The sequence below is a fragment of the Neoarius graeffei genome, chromosome 12 (assembly GCF_027579695.1).
Source record: "Neoarius graeffei isolate fNeoGra1 chromosome 12, fNeoGra1.pri, whole genome shotgun sequence".
NCBI lineage: Eukaryota > Metazoa > Chordata > Actinopteri > Siluriformes > Ariidae > Neoarius > Neoarius graeffei.
Window position 1 is genome coordinate 39,827,773 of NC_083580.1, and position 19,269 is coordinate 39,847,041.

Below are 19,269 nucleotides of genomic sequence, written 5' to 3' on the forward strand. Positions count from 1 at the left end.
AAACTGTCTGAGGTCACATGTAGACACAAGGCACATTGCCACATTGCGAACCGTCGAATCGTGCGACATACACACGTTCCGAACCGAGACAAGCGAACCGAATGGTTCGGGTATTTTTTCATGAACCGTACCACCCCTAATCAGTTGTAAAGATGTAAAGACCTGTGTTATTACGTTACATTACAGGCATTCAGCAGGTGCTCTTATCCTGAGCGACATACAACATACCCAGCAGTTGGGGGTTGGGTGCCTTACTCAGGGGCACTTCCGCCATTTCTGCTGGTCCTGGGAATTGAACCGGTGGCCTGTGAGAGCTCACAGATCTCAGAAAAGCATGTCCTTTCTGCTCTCCAGTATGTGGTACACCACTAATACTAGTGGTGCCAGTACAGTAGGGTTGGGTGATAACAGTAAGGATTCCTAATGATTATATGATATTTCTGCACTTCATGCATTAGTTGCTGGGTGTCTTAGTGACAGAACAGTAGCTGGCAGAAATCTTGCAAATGCTTACAAAACTCTGAAACTGACAGGTCTGATACAGAATAATAAATAGCATGACAGATAAACAACATGGAACATATTGGTTTTATTGGGTTTTTGTTGAAATGCCTTGAAGGCTGCAAGAAGAATAATGTTGTGCAAACTTGGTGTACTGTCACATATTTCTTCTTTGTGGATCAGTGTAGAGGGAATTGTATGTGTCTGGTAGCTACTCTGAGTGTGTTGGAAAGGCTTACATGTTCCATCAGACTCCGACAGAGGTCAGGTAAAATATTGATGAGTGATGGAAGGCTCCAGATGGAGTAGCGACCTGCTAAGGCTTATGGGGACATGCACCCGTCAGTCTCCATTACATGCGTCATCTCTCCTGACAACACTAAATCTCTGTGGGGAGGTGGAGATGTTTGTGCATATTCGTGCTTCTGTTTGTGTTCTGTATGATCTAAGTAAGCAATCATTAACTTTCATTGTTGAGCAGGTGGCAGTTTGGAAAGGTTGTGTTGGCACAGAAATTAATTGTATTCCATGAGGACGACTTTTGTTAATTTGTGCTAGAATATTAACTTTCTGATTTAAGAAAAAAAAATGCAAAGAATGTAATGTTCATTTTGTGAACTTTAAAGTGAACTGTCTCAGAATTTCCCTTTGACACTCGGAATTATATCTGTAAGACGTGGTACTTGCTGTCACGGACTTCACTTTCTTTATAACAGAAAACAGTACCTTGCTTTATAAAGCACCGACATACGATAGCCTTTTATGAGGGTCTTAAATATTAATTCTGTGCTTTCAGAATCAGCATCAACTGGCAATGGAGAGTTTGGTGACTGGAGCGCCTTCTCCTCAAATGTCTCTACAGCCTCGTCTGCTGTCCAAGATCTTTTCACTGATGCTCCGCCCTCCACCCAGCCACCATCCGCTGACCTTTTTGACCTGATGGACCCCAGTCAAAGCAGTCTGAATGCCTCCCAAAGCATGACCTTCACTATGTGCCCCCAGAGCACAGGGCTCTCTATGTCCAGATCACAGGTAGCTCTGGAAATTGTGATTAATTTACTTTTTTCTTTTTTTTTTTGAGAGCATCAAATGGTTAAAGAAACCCTATGCTTAACAGAGATGATTCAACAGCACGTTTTATTAGTTTCATGCTTTTCCATTAATCTAGACTCTAGGGGGGCCTGTGCACAATTTAGCAGGTCCTTTGTTGCCTCAGCAGATGGGAGCTCAGAAACCAGGAGGAAAAACCTCAATGCCTCCCACATGGTCTGACCCAAGTGTCAACATCAGCCTGGACTTTCTGTCTATGGGCATAAACCCTCCCAAGCCTTCACAACCGAGCCTCAACACTATGATGCAGCAAGGTGAGGCATAAAATTGACCTTTATTGTTTGCATAATTATGCTGACATTAAAAAAACCTGACAGGTCTGATACAGAATATATATATATATATATATATATATATATATATATATATATATATATATATATATATGACCGATAAACAACATGGAACATATCCTTGACTTGCAAGTGATGTCAAAGCAGCATAGAAACCCAGATATTGGCCATGTTGGTGGATATACAAATGTGGGGTCAAGCGACATTCCATACAAAACATAGTCACGCATGCGCAACTCTCTTTGTTTTTCCACTGCTTTAAGCGTTCTTTTAGCTATGCCATATGCTGTATATGGTTGTGGTCACAGCAGTACTCGTGACCATGGCACGTTCTGAGTTTTTTTAGAACTCCGTCCATGATTCGGAAAGAGGGCTAGGAAACTCTGAGGCTTAGTACATAGAGGAGACGAGGGGATCAGGATACTTCATCCAATGCCATTTCATCCAATAGTTGAGACATTTCATCCAAAGCCTTTTTCATACGCACTGTCAATTATTTTATATTTCAGGTGTTCCGGTGTTCGCGAATGAAAGCCCCATGAGAGCACTGCTCTGCACCTAAAGATTTAATATGATCCAGCCAGATTTAAAAATTAATAACTCGGCCAGTGGAGCTCTCAACGAAGCCAAATTTTACAGGCACCTCCCTCTAAGCCTCTCCCTTCAAAAGAGCATGGTCTCAGGTCGGTAGGACCGAGCCTCGGCCCGGTATTCACGAACGAAGCCTCCACGAGAGCGCTGCTCCGCACCTGAAGATTTAATATGATCCAGCCGGAAACCTAGACATCCAAGCAAGCAGCCTGCAGTGACAAGGGAGTTAACTCATCCCAGGGTCAGCAAGTGGCACGGGCCGACGTGGTTACCCCCCTTAGTACACTCTTTAGTGTCAAAGCACACATACTATGGCACTCGTTTGCTTTACAAAAATGTGTTTTTCTTCAGTCAAATTCCATTGAGAATTCCTCCTTTTTTTTTCGAACAAACAAATACCTGAAATACACTACCGTTCAAAAGTTTGGGGTCACCCAGACAATTTTGTGTTTTCCATGAAAAGCCACACTTTTATTTACCACCATAAGTTGTAAAATGAATAGAAAATATAGTCAAGACATTTTTCTGGCCATTTTGAGCATTTAATCGACCCCACAAATGTGATGCTTCAGAAACTCAATCTGCTCAAAGGAAGGTCAGTTTTATAGCTTCTCTAAAGAGCTAAACTGTTTTCAGCTGTGCTAACATGATTATACAAGGGTTTTCTAATCATCCATTAGCCTTCTGAGGCAATGAGCAAACACATTGTACCATTAGAACACTGGAGTGATAGTTGCTGGAAATGGGCCTCTATACACCTATGTAGATATTGCACCAAAAACCAGACATTTAGTAGAATTTAGCTAGAATAGTCATTTACTACATTAGCAATGTATAGAGTGTATTTCTGATTAGTTTAAAGTGATCTTCATTGAAAAGAACAGTGCTTTTCTTTCAAAAATAAGGAAATTTCAAAGTGACCCCAAACTTTTGAACGGTAGTGTATAAAATAATTGATAGTACGTATGAAAAAGGCTTTGGGTGAAATGTCTTAACTATTGGATGAAATGACCTGTATTCGTACTTGGTCAGTAGAAGTGTCTTATCTTCAGAAAAGTCTGACTTCTTTTTTTAAATAATATGGGTCAAAACCACACACATCTATCTTCTCTTTGTATCGAATCTTCGCTCGACCGTTCAAATAGTGGTAATACTGAGAAAATTCAGCACTGTGTACAGACACGCTTTCAGCAGCTGTTATGCTAGTTGCTATATATATCCACCATCGTGGCGGATGGTCATGACGTAGCACATTTTGATCACGTGGTTGCAAGTCATCTATTGGGTTTTTGTTGAAATGCCTTGAAGGCTGCAAGAAGAATAATGTTGTGCAAACTTGGTGTACTGTCACATATTTCTTCTTTGTGGGTCAGTGTAGAGGGAGCAGCATGTGTCTGGTAGCTCCCCTGAGTGTGTTAGTATGCATAAAATCCTAATGACAAAACTAGACAGGGACACTCTAACGAGTGCAAACCCCGCCTGCACAGCCATCACTAGGGGTTAACAATCAGTGACAAACCTTGACAATGACCTTAACCTTAGGCCTTTTACTTTGTTCACAAGTTTTAGGTCATTAATACATTTGGCGAAAATTTCGAAGTTCTGCCATGACCTTGACCTTTGACCTTTGACCTCCAAATTTAATGGTTTTCTTCCTGGGTGATTGGCAACACGTACAAAATTTGGTCCAAATCGATCCATTGGTTCTTGAGATATCTTGCAGACACACAGACAAGACAGACAGATACACACACACACACAGACTGACGCAGGTGAAAATAATAACCCCTCCGACTACTGTCGGCGGGGTTAATAATGATATTACTATTCTAATTCACGATGCATGCATACAACACCCATTTTATTAATATACGGAAATCTTCACAATTCACTTGATCTTAAATTAAATTAAAGCTTCCAGCAAAAAAAAAAAGCGTAGTTGTATTTGAAAAAATCATATCTTGGATGTTTTCCACAGTGAAGATTTATTTCAAATCTCATTTCATCAGGGTTGTCTGTCTGTGCATGTGTCCATAAGAGATTCTCCTTAGCACGATATCTCAAGAAAGAGTAATAAAGAACTGATTCCGTTTTGAAATTGAGCCAAAGAGGGGCAAGGTCAAGAGTTTTTCTTTACAGCAAGGTCTGAAATAGTTTCATCTTGAATACCTTCCTTCCTGTTTGAAGTACAGTGCCCTCCGTCAATGCTCAAAAAACCTCATGTCCGATCGTCTGAGGCGACTAAAGTCTGTGCAAGGACGAGTAAAACTTTTAATAGTAATCGTCTGATCGGACGACAAAAGTTAGTGCTGGCAACCTAAGCAACACAGGTGCTAAGAAAGCAAGGAACCAGTCTAAAGTAGCTCGTCTCTTTTCACAGGAAATGCATTAAAAAATGTTATTCATCAACACAATATATAAAAGTACAAAAAATATTTTGAGGAAACCGTTCAAATTTACTTGTTTTTGGTTATAATTTGTTGAAGTATGCGTGTTTGAGTGTACAGGAAAACCTCAGCTCAGAGAGGTCCACATAATGACGTACTTATACCAGTTGGCTAAGGGCGACAAGGGTCAAGGGCATCGTGTGCCAGCAGCGCGGTTGAAGCGGGCAGGTGTCAAACTTGGAACTTTTATATCACGATTGGAGTTAATAATAAACGATATCACTGAATAATATTCCTTACCTCTAACCTGTGTGTGTGTGTGTAAAATAATTTTGTTTTTGATGGTTTCATATATTTTATAATGATTATCATTTTTATTTTCTAAATATTTATCAACATACCGCCATTGTGGCACAGGAACCTGTGATTGGTGGACAGCTGCCAACAGGCATCTCCCATTGGTTGTAAATCGTAAACACATACAGGACCCGCTGATTGGCTGTTCACATACTGAAGCCAAGCGGAGATGTCTGGTGTCTATTGCTGTTGTCTGAAGAAAATGACAGCTAAAAAAATTCTACTACCGGATTACTTGGATAATTTTAGTCAGAAAGAAGTGCAGGATAGATATACATGGAAATTAGAATTTATTAGCAGTTATGATCCATGCAAAATTCCTCAAAATGACTGGAGTGATGGTGCAGATTTGTGGCCTAGCGTTAGCATTACATGTTGGAATATACCTTCTTTTTCCCGAAAAGTCCCGACACAGAAAAGCAGTTGAAAAAAAAAACTACAGAAGCAAGAAAACCTTCTTTGTGTAAAGACTTTTTCCTGACATCAGCTTTTGGGAACAGAATGTTGCAAAAGCTAAAGCATTTACTCTCAAAGGGCTCTGACCTAAACTGTGGGCTAGATGGTATCCCCACTCCTCCATGTCTCATAAACCCCAAGGACATGTAGTTACACAGCTATCTGCACGCTATCATTTATACAGTGATGCTTATTATTGTTAAAACAATATCTGAAGTGTTATTTGTAAAATAACAAAATATCTTGCTCAAGACTTTCAAACAATATTATAAGATTTTATTTTAATTTTATCTAATGGTGGATGGTACAATAATTACAAACGCTAACAGAATCAGCACATTTCAGTTGTAGCTATGGTCATATAGTAGCTATGATCATTCTTGTAGTAATAATTTCAATAAACAGTTAATGTTCAGTTCCCTTTTCATTAATTCTCGATTCAGAGGCACAGCTGAGTCACACAGGTTGATCAATGTGTAACAGACAATAAAAATTTTATCCAAAATAGTTTTTCCTGCCTTAGTAGTTATTTCCGTTTCACTTGCGTGCAGCTGTTGTAAAGTTGTGTGTGTGTGTAACTCGAACTGTAGGTTCATTTCTACACTCTGATTCCATGGTGACATTTTGCACACGACTGGGTTCCTTTGATAACAGAAACAAAGCTCCAGCATTATTATTATTATTATTATTATACTCATTCAAAACTCTCCACAGCTTAATATATACCCTAAATTATTCATTCCTCTGCTACTAGAACTTTCTTTCTTTCTGAATGTGTCTGCATATATTGGTGTTATGGTTTTGTGGATTTATGATAATTATGCTGCTTCACTTATTTAAAAAAAATCAACTGCATTTGTCCCCTCCAAAATAAAGCTCTGGGCAAGTGGAATTGTTTTTCAGGCAAGTATGTTTCGGGTGCTGCTTGCCCACTGGACGCTGCTTGCCCATTGGGCAAGTAAGGCTGGGAGATTTTTTTCAAGGACTGCTCCATGATTATTGACACCCCTTGTAAAGATTAGTAAAAAGGGGTTAGAAAAAAATCCACCTTTTGGTGACGTAGCTTCATCTCAAACTGAAAAAATTAGGAAAAATCCAAATCCCTCATCAAGAAATAATTATTTTCAACAAAAACACGTGCCACTATTATTGGCACTTCTGGAAATTTTTGTCAACACAATGTAACTGAAGCATGTTTCCCATTTAAATTGTACCATTTTGAGTTGATTGGAGCATGTAGAAACTTTCAAGCTATAATCCATGACTTCCTGATTAACTGGGGTATAAATATGAGGTGACACAGAAGCTAAATTCCATTAGTCATCCATCAACATGAGAAAGATGAGGGAACACACAAGCCAAATGAGGGAGAAGTATGTTGACCTTCATAAGTCAGGAATGGTTATATTACCAAAAAAAAAAAAAAAGGTGAACATCAAGTGGAACTTGCCGGGAAGAGGACCCAGGTTTACAGTGGTGCTTGAAAGTTTTGTGAACCCTTGAGAATTTTATATATTTCTGCATAAATATGACCTAAAACTAGGGATGTCCCGATCCGATCACGTGATCGGAAATCGGGCCCGATCACATGGTTTCAGACTCGATCGGAATCGGGCATTGCCTCCCGATCAGGGATCGGATATATATCTATATAATATATTCTCATTTTTAACACATCAATAGCTATGCGTTGGCACAGAGTGAGACCAGACCTCTTGTCTCAACATGGCAACATCAACGCGTGCGGCATGACATCACTTTGTAGCGGAGATGCTATTGGTTATTGGCTGCCTGTTGCCGGCAAAGTTTTTTTTTTTTTTCTTGTTTTTGTTGCCGGCAAAGTTGAACACGGAAGCAGTTCGAAGCGGAAAGCAAAGCATGAGATCATTTTTTTTTTCGTTGGATGACAAAAGAAACGGGCTCAAACCTGAAAGGGTAGAAATGCTTGTTTTCATCAAGAAAAACGTTCATTTCCTTAATTGAAATTACTGTACACCACTGTGAGATGCGTTCTTAAAAGCAAATTACCGGCACTGTGGCACTTTTTTTTTTTTTATTTGTTTACATTCCTGCCAGGTATTTTAAGGTTATTTTTTTTAATTTGTTATTTATTGTTCAAACTGCCTCACGTAAGTGCTCTGTTTGCTAACGGAGTTGTTGGATGTTAAAATAAGGTGTTAAATAAAAAATGAGGAACATCCTGGATCCATTTCTTTCCTCGTCTTTATTATTTTTTATGGATTATAAGAAGTATCGGATCGGGACTCGGTATCGGCAGATACTCAAAATCAAATGATCGGTATCGGATCGGAGGGCAAAAAAACCTGATCGGGACATCCCTACCTAAAACATCATCAGATTTTCACACAAGTCCTAAAAGTAGATAAAGAGAACCCAGTTAAACAAATGAGACAAAAATATTATACTTACTCATTTATTTATTGAGGAAAATGATCCAATATTACATATGTGAGTGGCAAAAGTATGTGAACCTCTAGGATTAGCAGTTAATTTGAAGGTGAAATTAGAGTCAGGTGTTTTCAATCAATGGGATGACAATCAGGTGTGAGCGGGCACCCTGTTTTATTTAAAGAACAGGAATCTATCAAAGTCTGATCTTCACAACACGTGTTGGTGGGAGTGTATCATGGCACGAACAAAGGAGATTTCTGAGGACCTCAGAAAAAGCGTTGTTGATGCTCATCAGGCTGGAAAAGGTAAAAACCATCTCGAAAGAGTTTGGACTCCACCAATCCACAGTCAGACAGATTGTGTAAAACTGGAGGAAATTCAAGACCATTGTTACCCTCCCCAGGAGTGGTTGACCAACAAAGATCACTCCAAGAGCAAGGCGTGTAATAGTCAGTAAGGTCGCAAAGGACCCCAGGGTAACTTCTAAGCAACTGAAGGCCTCTCTCACATTGGCTAATGTTAATGTTCATGAGTCCACCATCAGGAGAACACTGAACAACAATGGTGTGCATAACAGGGTTGCAAGGAGAAAGCCACTGCTCTCCAAAAAAACCATTGTGGCTCATCTGCAGTTTGCTAAAGATCATGTGGACAAGCCAGAAGGCTATTGGAAAAATGTTTTGTGGACGGATGAGACCAAAATAGAACTTTTTGGTTTAAATGAGAAATGTTATGTTTGGAGAAAGGAAAACCCTGCATTCCAGCATAAGAACCTTATCCCATCTGTGAAACATGGTGGTGGTGGTATCATGGTTTAGGCCTGTTTTGCTGCATCTGGGCCAGGATGGCTTGCCATCATTGACAGAACAATGAATTCTGAATTATACCAGCGAATTCTAAAGGAAAGTGTCAGGACATCTGTCCATGAACTGAATCTCAAGAGAAGGAGGTGGGTCATGCAAGAAAACAACGACCCTAAGCACACAAGTTGTTCTGCCAAAAATGGTTAAAGAAGAATAAAGTTAATGTTTTGGAATGACCAAGTCAAAGTCAATGTTCAGTATGGGACTGTATCCAACTATTACCAGACCAAGCATGTACAAATAGTTACATACATTTTTTTATACATGTTCAAAATAAAAAAAATAAATTCAAAAAAATAAATTAATTCAAAAGTCCTGACCTTAATCCAATCGAAATGTTGTGGAAGGACCTGAAGCGAGCAGTTCATGTGAGGAAACCCACCAACATTCCAGAGTTGAAGCTGTTCTGTACGGAGGAATGGGCTAAAATTCCTCCAAGCTGGTGTGCAGGACTGGTCAACAGTTATCGGAAACGTTTAGTTGCAGTTATTGCTGCACAAGGGGGTCACACCAGATACTGAAAGCAAAGGTTCACATACTTTTGCCACTCACAGATATGTAATATTGGCTCATTTTCCTGAATAAATAAATGACCAAGTATAATATTTTTGTCTCATTTGTTTAACTGGGTTCTCTTTATCTACTTTCAGGACTTGTGTGAAAATCTGATGTTTTAGGTCATATTTATACAGAAATATAGAAATTTTTAAAGAGTTCACAAACTTTCAAGCACCACTGTATTTTGCCCCTATGTACAGTGAAGAGGATGGTAAGAGAGGCAAAAAAAAAAATCCCCAAGGATCACTGTTGAATTATAAGAAAAATCTTGAGGTTTCCAAGTCTGCAAAACCACCATTAGATGCCACCTCCATGCCAACAGATTATTTGGAAGGTATGCCAGAAAAAAAGGCTTTTCTGTCAGTTAACCACAAACATGAATGCCTGAAATTTGCAAAATGCTACTACAGCTTTGACTGGAACCATGTTCTGATGCAACAAACATGGAGCTTTTTGGCAATAAACACACAAGGTGTGTTTGGTGTAAAAAAAAAAGAATTGCTACAATGAAAATAACCCTATCCTATCTCTAAAAGATGGTTGAAGTTCTGTGATGTTTTGGGGCTATTTTTCCTTCAAAGGCCCTGGAAATTTTAGGGGTACATTGCATTATGGACTCCATGAAATACCAGGAAATTTTAAATCAAAATCTGGCTGCCTCTGCCAGGAAACTTAAACTGGGTTGTGACTAGCTCTTCCAGCAGGACAATGATTTGAAGCATATGTCCAAATCAACACAAAAATGGTTAGCTGACCACAGAATCAAACTTCTGCCATGGCCATCTCAGTCCCCTGACGTGAACCTCATTGAAAACCTGTGGGGTGAGCCAAAGAGGAGAGTGCAAAAGAGAGGGCCTAGGAGCCTGGATGATCTGGAGAGATTCTGTAAAAAGGAATGGTCTCAGATGCCCTGCTCTGTATTCTCCAACCTTATAAAGTATTATAGGAAAAGACTCTGTGCTTTTTCAGAAGAATGAGAAGCCTTTATTTGTCACACATACTTTAGAGCACAGTGAAATTCTTTCTCTGCATTTAATCAGTCTGAAGCAGTGGACACGCACGCACACAAGTGAGCAGTGAACACACGTACATACCCAGAGCAGTGGGCAGCTATGCTGAAGCACCCAGGGAGCAGTTGGGGATTAGGTGCCTTTCTCAAGGTCATTATTACCTTGAGAAAGGTGGAGGTTATTATTCACCAATATTCACTGAGCCAGATAATTGTTTTAGTATAAATACACGGGTGATTATTTAAAAAAAATTGTATTTAAAATTTTTTTTTACATCTTCAAAAGCAGCACGCAAATGTAATAAAGGCGCAGCACAGAGTTGTCACTTATCTGTGCTGACTCACGTAAAATAGTTTGTTTTAAAATAGATCAATCACAGTTTCACTTCACCTTTGAATAGTTGAAGGCCAAACTTCGTAGCATCTTTAGTGCTTTTCAAAACAGCATTTTCTTTCTGAATTTGTCATTCTTCCTCACTTATGATGACAAAGTGATTGGCAGCCATTTTGCCGAGTCGCTTTAGGTGATTTATCGAGAAATAATCCGAATTTCTCGACCAATCAGCATGCGCGATTTTCTATAATCACCTGTGTATTTTTATACTAAAAAGTGCAAAATGCAGCGGTGCCAATAATAGTGGCACATTTTTATTTTTTTTTAATAATTATTTCTTGATGAGGGACTTGTTTTTCTCTAAATAAATGTTTCAATTAAAGGTTAGATTTTTCTCTTTTTTTCAGTGTGAGATGAAGCTACTTCACCAAAAGGTGGAATTTTTTTTCCTGACCCTTTTCACTAATTTTTACAAGGGTTACCAATAATTGTGGAGGGTACTGTATATTTTAAGGGTATTACAAATATGGCATACAAATTAATAACAAGAAGGATTAGACTGGGACTACATGTGCTCTGTGGTAGCAGCAGCAGAGATGCTTAGTGAATTCTTGTATAGTGAAGTAGTCCTGATGAACAACATGCTGTTTCATTTTCTAAATTTATGTCTTTGTTCAAGTTTTGTGAGCAAAGACATTCATGGCTTTATCTGTTTGGCAGCAGAGACAAGGGAAGCTAAGGTACATGAGACAGATATCCATTTTGTTGCTCTGCTCTGAATTTAGACAGCAGGTTATCAAGGTAGGTATAGGTTAGAAAATGGAGGATACGAAAACACATTATGAAATACAATACACAATTTTTGTTGATCTTGAAACTGCAGACACCACACTTTCAAACTGGCATTTAAATTGTTGAAATTGATAGACTCCAACTATTGCAATGGCTATCAGCAGTTCCTAATACTATCATTAATTGTCCCAGCCTAGTCCTAACAACTTGTCCATGGAGCAAGATTTACTGGGTTGACAGAGAGAACCCCCTGCTGGTGGTGTTCTTTGGACATGAATGGACATTTTGGAAGAAATACAGCCACTGACAGTTTGTGGGTGGGCTGTTTTAACCACTTCATCAGTTGCTAATGTATTAATCAGAAGCCACAGTTGAAAAAGATGCCTACTGCTAGGAAGTCAGTTATCCAATTGAAAATGTAGGCTATAATCTGGCTAACTTTTCTTTAGATTAGCATTATGGTGGAACATTGTAGCAAAAATTACTCCATTGTTAAAAATAACGTCAGATTAGAGGGTGTTTTTCCATTTACAGTTGTACAGTGAAATCCATCATCAAGTGCATAGAAGAGATGCACCAGGGATGAGATGAGCAGGTCTCAAATTCAATCTATGCATGAGTTTATCTTTTGTATCTGGTTCCATTTTTTTTTTTTTAATTTGGCGATAAATTTTCATATTTGATGACTGAGACACACTGTTATTAGACAAAACACCATATAGATGTCTGTGTACATCATACAGATCGAAACCAATATCCATATACGTAATGTGGGGTGTTATTTAAATTGGTCTATTAAATATTCATTCCACCTGAGTTGTAATGCAGTTGACAAACAGAATAATTAATATAATCATTAAAATTGAAAAGGAACATTGGCTAACAAAGTTTCTTATTCATACTTCGTCCAGGTGTCCAGCCACCTGTGAGCCTGGTCACCCAGAACTTTGCAGGAATGATGCTTAACACCCAGCCTGTGCCTGCTAGACCAGCCATGAACCCTGGGATGGCAAGTGGAAACATGAGCATGGTGATGCCACCCACCATGGCAACAGGTAACATGGGAATCGGTTCTATGGTCATAGGAGGAATGCCTGCCAATCAGGGTTTAATGGGAATGAACATGGCGTCTGCTGGTTTGGGCCTTTCAGGTGGCCTTGGCATGTCCAGCATGAGCATGGGCCAGGGCATGAACTCTGCCATGTTACAAACCAAATCACAGGCCTTTCCTAACTTTGGCAACTTTGGACAATGAAGGAAAACCAGCACTGGAAAGAAATGGTCCACAATACCTTCTTAATTAAAAGAAGGAGCTGCATCCAAGAAAATGGACAAAACTGACAAAACTAGCCATTGTCTGGACCCTTCAATCATTTAATGTTGTATGTTAACAGATGTTTGGGGAGTGTCTAAAATCTTTTTTCCTTGGGTGAGACATGGGTGATTGAGGATGGAATGATTTTTTTTTTTTTTTTATCTTATCAGTTACACTAAAAACTTTCATGGTTTGGCATGTTTGCCAATGGCTGGTTAAAGGCAAAGATCACTTTTAAGTGTGTGTTTATTTGCTCTGTCATTTTCAGATGCTCCCTCTCCCCATTTAAGCCCATATGAATTCAGGAATTACCTCAACTTCCACTGTTCATGCTGTGACTAAAATGATGCGAGTGATTTGATTTTGTATATATATATTTTTTTCATTTGTGAAGAAAATGACTATAAATTGTTGCATTGTTTTATTGAGTTCATAGATGGTATACAGGGAGCAAGCTCAGAAAGTTAAAGGAGTAGCACAAGTTCTTAATTCATTTCACTTTTATTTCCTTGTTTTTACAGCTAATTCATTACATTCACACTCCAACTCATCATTTGTTACTGTACAATGGTTTGACTTTGTTTTACAGAATTAGAATATGAAGGCTATTAATTATTTGACTTAAAAAATATATTAGATTTGAGGGTATAATGTTCTGATTGTATATCATAATGAAAAAATGGGAGGGGGGGGTTATGCTATACAAGTATAGATGGTGAACAAACATATTAAAGGTGATATTGAGTTATTGTGGTTAATTCCTGTTCCACCCCTAGTTAATAATGTTACGGCAGAGTGAGAATCTAATCTGCTTAGTCCTGCAAGAGTGAGTGCCTGACAATGAAGTGCCTTTTAGCACTTAAGTCAAACACTTAGAAGGCCAGAAACCAGGATGTCAATACATTTTGTCAAGCTGTTATGTTATTGGGATTCTCAGAGATTATATGCTGTGCATAGATCAGCTGCAGGGGTGCTGGTCAGAGGATGATTGGCGAAAGGAGGATTTGAAGATCATGATTTTTCAGAAAGGAAGGAGTGAACTTTGAAGGTTTTTGGGTTTTTTTGTTTGTTTTTTAAACTGATAAAATGTCACACTAGGGCACTTTGTAGTGTTGCAAATCTAATGTGTAACCACTTGAATAATTTCTAATCTCTCCTAAAACTCAAAACTAACGTGCATGAAATGGACAAAAGTGTTTAAATGTATCTTTTCATGCATCACCTCAGATCAGTGTTAACAGTCATTGTGTCTGTCACAGGATGGTCTGTCAGCTATAGGGTCATTGGAGGAAATGTCAACTCAAAATGAAGTTCATCACATTTTTTTTCTTTTGTTAGCTTTTATTTTCCCCCCTCATATGCTGCTCTACATGGGTGAACAGCCCTCCATTCCACACCAAGCTGTTTTCAAAAATGACCAAATCTTTATTTTAATACTGTTGAGATGATTCTATAGGGGTTTAGGTTCTTATTTTAATAATTTACCATTATAGAAATCCTGTGCATATTATGGTGTAGGCATCGGCCAATTGAGAAAACACCAGGTGCTTGTAAAGAGAGTGGGGGGGGGATCATGATCAAGCGCTCTTTCAAAGAATTTGTTTCTTTTGGAATTTGATTTTTGGACTTGATTGTATTCAATAAAAAATTATGTATGACAAGTTATTAACTTTGTGACTTTATAGATATGATGTGTTTCTGGACATTTAATGTGTTCTGAGTTCTGCTGCATGTAAATTCAGAAGAGCTTTTTAGAAAGCTCTTTATATTCTTCATTTATATTCTTCTGTTCTTATGATGGTATATAGCATGGCAATTCATTTAAAATTTGTGAAAATCCATCCAGCTATCCATTATCTATGGGGGCCTTTCACTGATGTCACAGATTTTTGTTTTTCACCCAGCGTCTGCCATAATGCCAGGCAAAGAAAAATAGCCGCAACCATTAATAATGAAAATCGAGAGGAGGGCAGTCAGTACAGTCTCTCTCTCTCTCTCTCTCTCTCTCTCTCTCTCTCTCTCTCTCTCTGAAACGATTAAAAGTTTTTATTCTACCAGCAGATCGCATTATATCCAAAAGCTGAAACATGCAGGCATCACAGAGCCATATAATTTTCCCATAAATGTCTTTATTTTGTCCACTGCTCCAGGTGTGTGTGTGTGTGTGTGTGTGTGTGTGTGTGTGTGTTTTCACTACTTCAGATGGGTTCAATGCAGAGGAGGAAGTTCACTGTGCTTGAGTGTACATATGACAAAAATAAAGGCAGCTGCTTCTTATGGCCCAGTCCCACAACACCGATAACTATACCTGAATTTAGTTCCAGTCTGGAGCAGTCACACCATAAGTATAATCCTGACTGTCGGTTGTTAGTTTTCATGGGAAAATGTAGCCATTGTGTGCACAACCAGTGCACTCAGCAGCACACAATGGCTGATGGTGACAGTGGGGAAGAGCTGCTTTTGATGCTCATTTTGCACAGAAGGCAAAGCTAAAAGAAGAATCCGGCAACGGATTCAGGTGACTCCGATACAATTGCTTATCGTTTAGGCCTGGCATCCACACGGCACCGGCGTTTTGGGTGCCCAAAACGCAATCTTTTTGAGAACGGGTTCCAGAGTGGAAAGATCTGGCAACGTTGCCGTTGTGAAGTCATCTGGATGAGTAGAACGGATTTGTTTACGATGACGTCACAACCACATGACTGTGAGTGCTTCACGCCGGGTAGAAGTGTAACGAACTCGATACGAGTTGTCAACAAATCCTATAACTTGGTTCATGAAACACGCTTACAAAATATTTTCACTGTGAATATTTATTGTGTAATGGTGCAAAGTGAGAGAGAGAGAGAATAGCCCTTAGGGCAGAGTCAATCCCGCCAGCAAAATTAGGGGAAAAAAAAGGAGCGATCTCACCTCTTCAGATGTGGGTTTAAGTCCTACAATACATTCCTCAAAAAGGGCGTAGAAGAAATTAATCCATCAACGTGTATCATTCAATTTATTCCGGACCATTAAAGATGCCGCCTTCCGCGTAGAATCATACGTCATCCTCGTCGCCATATTGGATAGGTCAAAGCGGAGAATAAAGATTCATGTGCTGCATTTAACTGTACCAACAGGTTTACCGTCCAAACGAGATCATATGGGATTACCTTTCACAGGTGAGAAACAACAAATTAATCCATCAACGTGTATCATTCAATTTATTCCGGACCATTAAAGACGCCGCCTTCCGCGTAGAATCATGTCATCCTCGCCGCCATTTTGGAGAGGTCAAAGCGGAGAATAAAGATTAGCTGCGTTTAACTGTACCAACAGGTTTGCCGTCCAAACGAGATCACATGGGATTACCTTTCACAGGTGAGACTAGAAAAATACTTTTCATTGTATTTGGTCATTATAATGTAATTTTACAAACAGATTTTCCTGACTTTGTGGCTAATATGAAGTCTCGCACATAATAGTTTATGCGCATGCGTCCTTACTTCTTCTATTGTTCTGGTGTCTCCGAAGGGACCGTCTTACAGCGCCCCTAGAGGTGTGGCATGTGTATTGCATCGTTTTCAGCAAGCGTTGCGTTGCCATATGGACCTGATATTTTACTGATTGTTGCCCATTTGGACGCGATATATTTTTAAATAACATCTCGTTGCCGTTGTCGTGTGGATGTAGCCTATGGGTGCATGACACATGCCTGTGCGTTTTGCTTTGAGAGTGCTAATAAATGGACCTTTTAAAACAAACAGGTAGCCTAAACTGCAGCTGATATATTTTATCCTGTTGATGGTGGGCGTTCCCACCACAAAAGAGAAACCGTTCGAAACCGAAAGAGTGAAAGTAATTATCATGTCATTACCACATGAGTCTTTTGTGAATGGGTAAGTGGGCACTCAGCGCTCCAACTCAGGTGTGAGTAAGGTGACAAGTTTTATGTTTCACCGTAATTTTAAAAAATATATTATTATTTGGCAATGGGGACATAGGAAAGTGTATCAGACATGAGACGTTGTGCTGCAAAATCTTTTTACATGATCCACAGATAGTATTTGTGGCAGTGTGTGTGCACGCGCGCACTCAGAAAATGTCACATGTAAACAATTACCTGATTGGTCAGATGTTAAGTTTATTTGTATAGCACTTTTAACAATAAACATTGTCGCCAAGCAGCTTTACAGAATTTGAACAACTGAAAACCTGAGCTAATTTTATCCCTAATCTATCCCCAATAAGCAAGCCTGTGGCGACGGTGGCAAGGGAAAAACTCCCTCAGACGACAAGAGGAAGAAACCTCGAGAGGAACCAGACTCAAAAGGGAACCCATCCTCATTTGGGCAACAACAGACAGCATGACTATAATATTAACAGTTTTAACATGAAGTCAGTTTCGTTGATGTTATAAACTCTTCATTAATGGAAACTTGAGTGCAAAACTGTTCATGACAACTGCAGTCCTAAAGTTAGCAAGTCAACTGTAGTCCTCAGCCATAAAAGCATTACTGTAAGAGTCCAGAGCGTCCTCCAAGTGTGACTTTCAACTGTCCTCATGGGGCCGTCCTCCACAGGAGCGATGCGATGAGACTCCAACCAGAGACAGGGCACCAGGATGGATCAAGCAGGTCCGAGGAGCAGAAGAGGTCAGCATCTCGATCCCAGGACCAACATGTAACTCAGAGGGACAGATTTGGGGGAGGGGGGGGGGGGGAGAGAGAGGGAGAGAAAACGCAGGTTGTTAGGTATGCTCAATGTCACCTGAATAAGTAGAAACAGTATACATATTGCACTGAGTACAAGCAGGGACTCCGGCAACTAACTATGACAGCATAACTAAAAGGGAAGAGCCAGAAGGTAACACAGGCATGAGGGAGCCCCAGGACATAAAGCAGCTAGCCACTACACCGTCAACAAACTCGAGTGAGAAAACGAGTGGGGACTGACAGCATCCATACATCCGAGTTTACCAAAACACTCTATGTCTGAGGACCCTCCAGATCTACACCTTTACCTCATAAACACCATTAACAAAAGGCTTGACTAAACAGATATGTTTTCAGCCTAGACTTAAACACTGAGACTGTGTCTGATTCCCGAACACTACTTGGAAGGTTGTTCCATAACTGTGGGGCTTTGTAAGAAAAGGCTCTGCCCCCTAATATAGGCTTCACTATACGAGGTACCAGCAGATAGCCTGCACCTTTTGATCTAAGTAGGCGTGGCGGGTCATAGAGGACCAGAAGTTCACTCAGGTACTGTGGTGTGAGACCATTCAGTGCTTTAAAGGTCAATAGTAGTACTTTATAATCAATACAAAATTTGATTGGGAGCCAATGCAGTGTGGATAAGACAGGGGTGACGTGGTCATATTTTCTAGTTCTAGTAAGGACTCTTGCTGCTCCATTTTGAACTAACTGGAGCTTGTTTATGCACTTATTGGAACATCCAGACAGTAAGGCATTACATCCAACCTGGAGGTAACGAAAGCATGAACTAATTTTTCCACGTCACATAGTGACATTAAATTTCTTATCTTAGCAATATTTCTGAGATGAAAGAAAGCTATCTGGGTAATGTTATCAATGTGAGTTTCGAATGAAAGACTGGGGTCAGTAATCACTCCGAGGTCTTTTACTGCTGCACGTGAAGAAATAGAAAGGCCATCCAGAGTTACTGTGTAATCAGAAAACTTACTTCTAGTTGCATGTGGTCCTAGTACAAGCACTTCAGTTTTGTCAGAGTTAAGCAGAAGGAAATTAATAAGCATCCAGTGTCTAATATCCTTTACACATTCCTCAATTCTATTAAGCTGGTGTCTCTCATCAGGTTTTGCAGAAACATGCAACTGTGTGTCATCAGCATAACAGTGGAAACTAATACAATGTTTATGAATAATATCACCCAGAGGTAACATATATAAAGAAAAAAAGCAGTGGACCCAAGACAGAACCTTGTGGAACACCAAACTTTACCTCAGTATGTCTAGAAATATCACCATTTATATCAACATACTGATAGCGATCAGTTAAATAAGAGCTGAGCCAGGAGAGGGCCATTCCCTTAACTCCCACAACATTTTCTAGTCTGTCCAGGAGAATGGAATGATCAATGGTATCAAATGCTGCACTAAAGTCAAGCAACACAAGCAACGAGACACAGCCCTGATCAGACGCCAACAGTAGGTCGTTTATTACTTTAACCAAAGCTGTCTCTGTACTATGATTAGGTCTAAATCCTGACTGATACATTTCATGGATGTTATTCCTATGTAAATATGAGCATAACTGCTGTACAGTACCA

At 39.5% G+C, this 19,269-nt stretch overlaps 1 protein-coding gene across 8 annotated transcripts in view; it reads left to right on the forward strand.

Moving 5' to 3' along the window:
• The window catches only part of clint1b (clathrin interactor 1b), a 132,077-nt gene extending 117,434 nt beyond the window's left edge, over positions 1–14,643 (forward strand). For 6 of the 8 annotated variants that reach the window (XM_060935881.1, XM_060935877.1, XM_060935884.1 and 3 more), the window contains 3 exons: positions 1,298–1,533; positions 1,670–1,865; positions 12,575–14,643. In XM_060935881.1, coding sequence (XP_060791864.1) covers positions 1,298–1,533; positions 1,670–1,865; positions 12,575–12,918 — 776 coding nt within the window. In that variant the 3' untranslated portion in view covers positions 12,919–14,643. The remainder of the gene's footprint in view (positions 1–1,297; positions 1,534–1,669; positions 1,866–12,574) is intronic. The other 2 variants (XM_060935879.1, XM_060935880.1) reach the window with 2 other exon arrangements.
• The last annotated feature ends 4,626 nt before the right edge of the window (positions 14,644–19,269 follow it).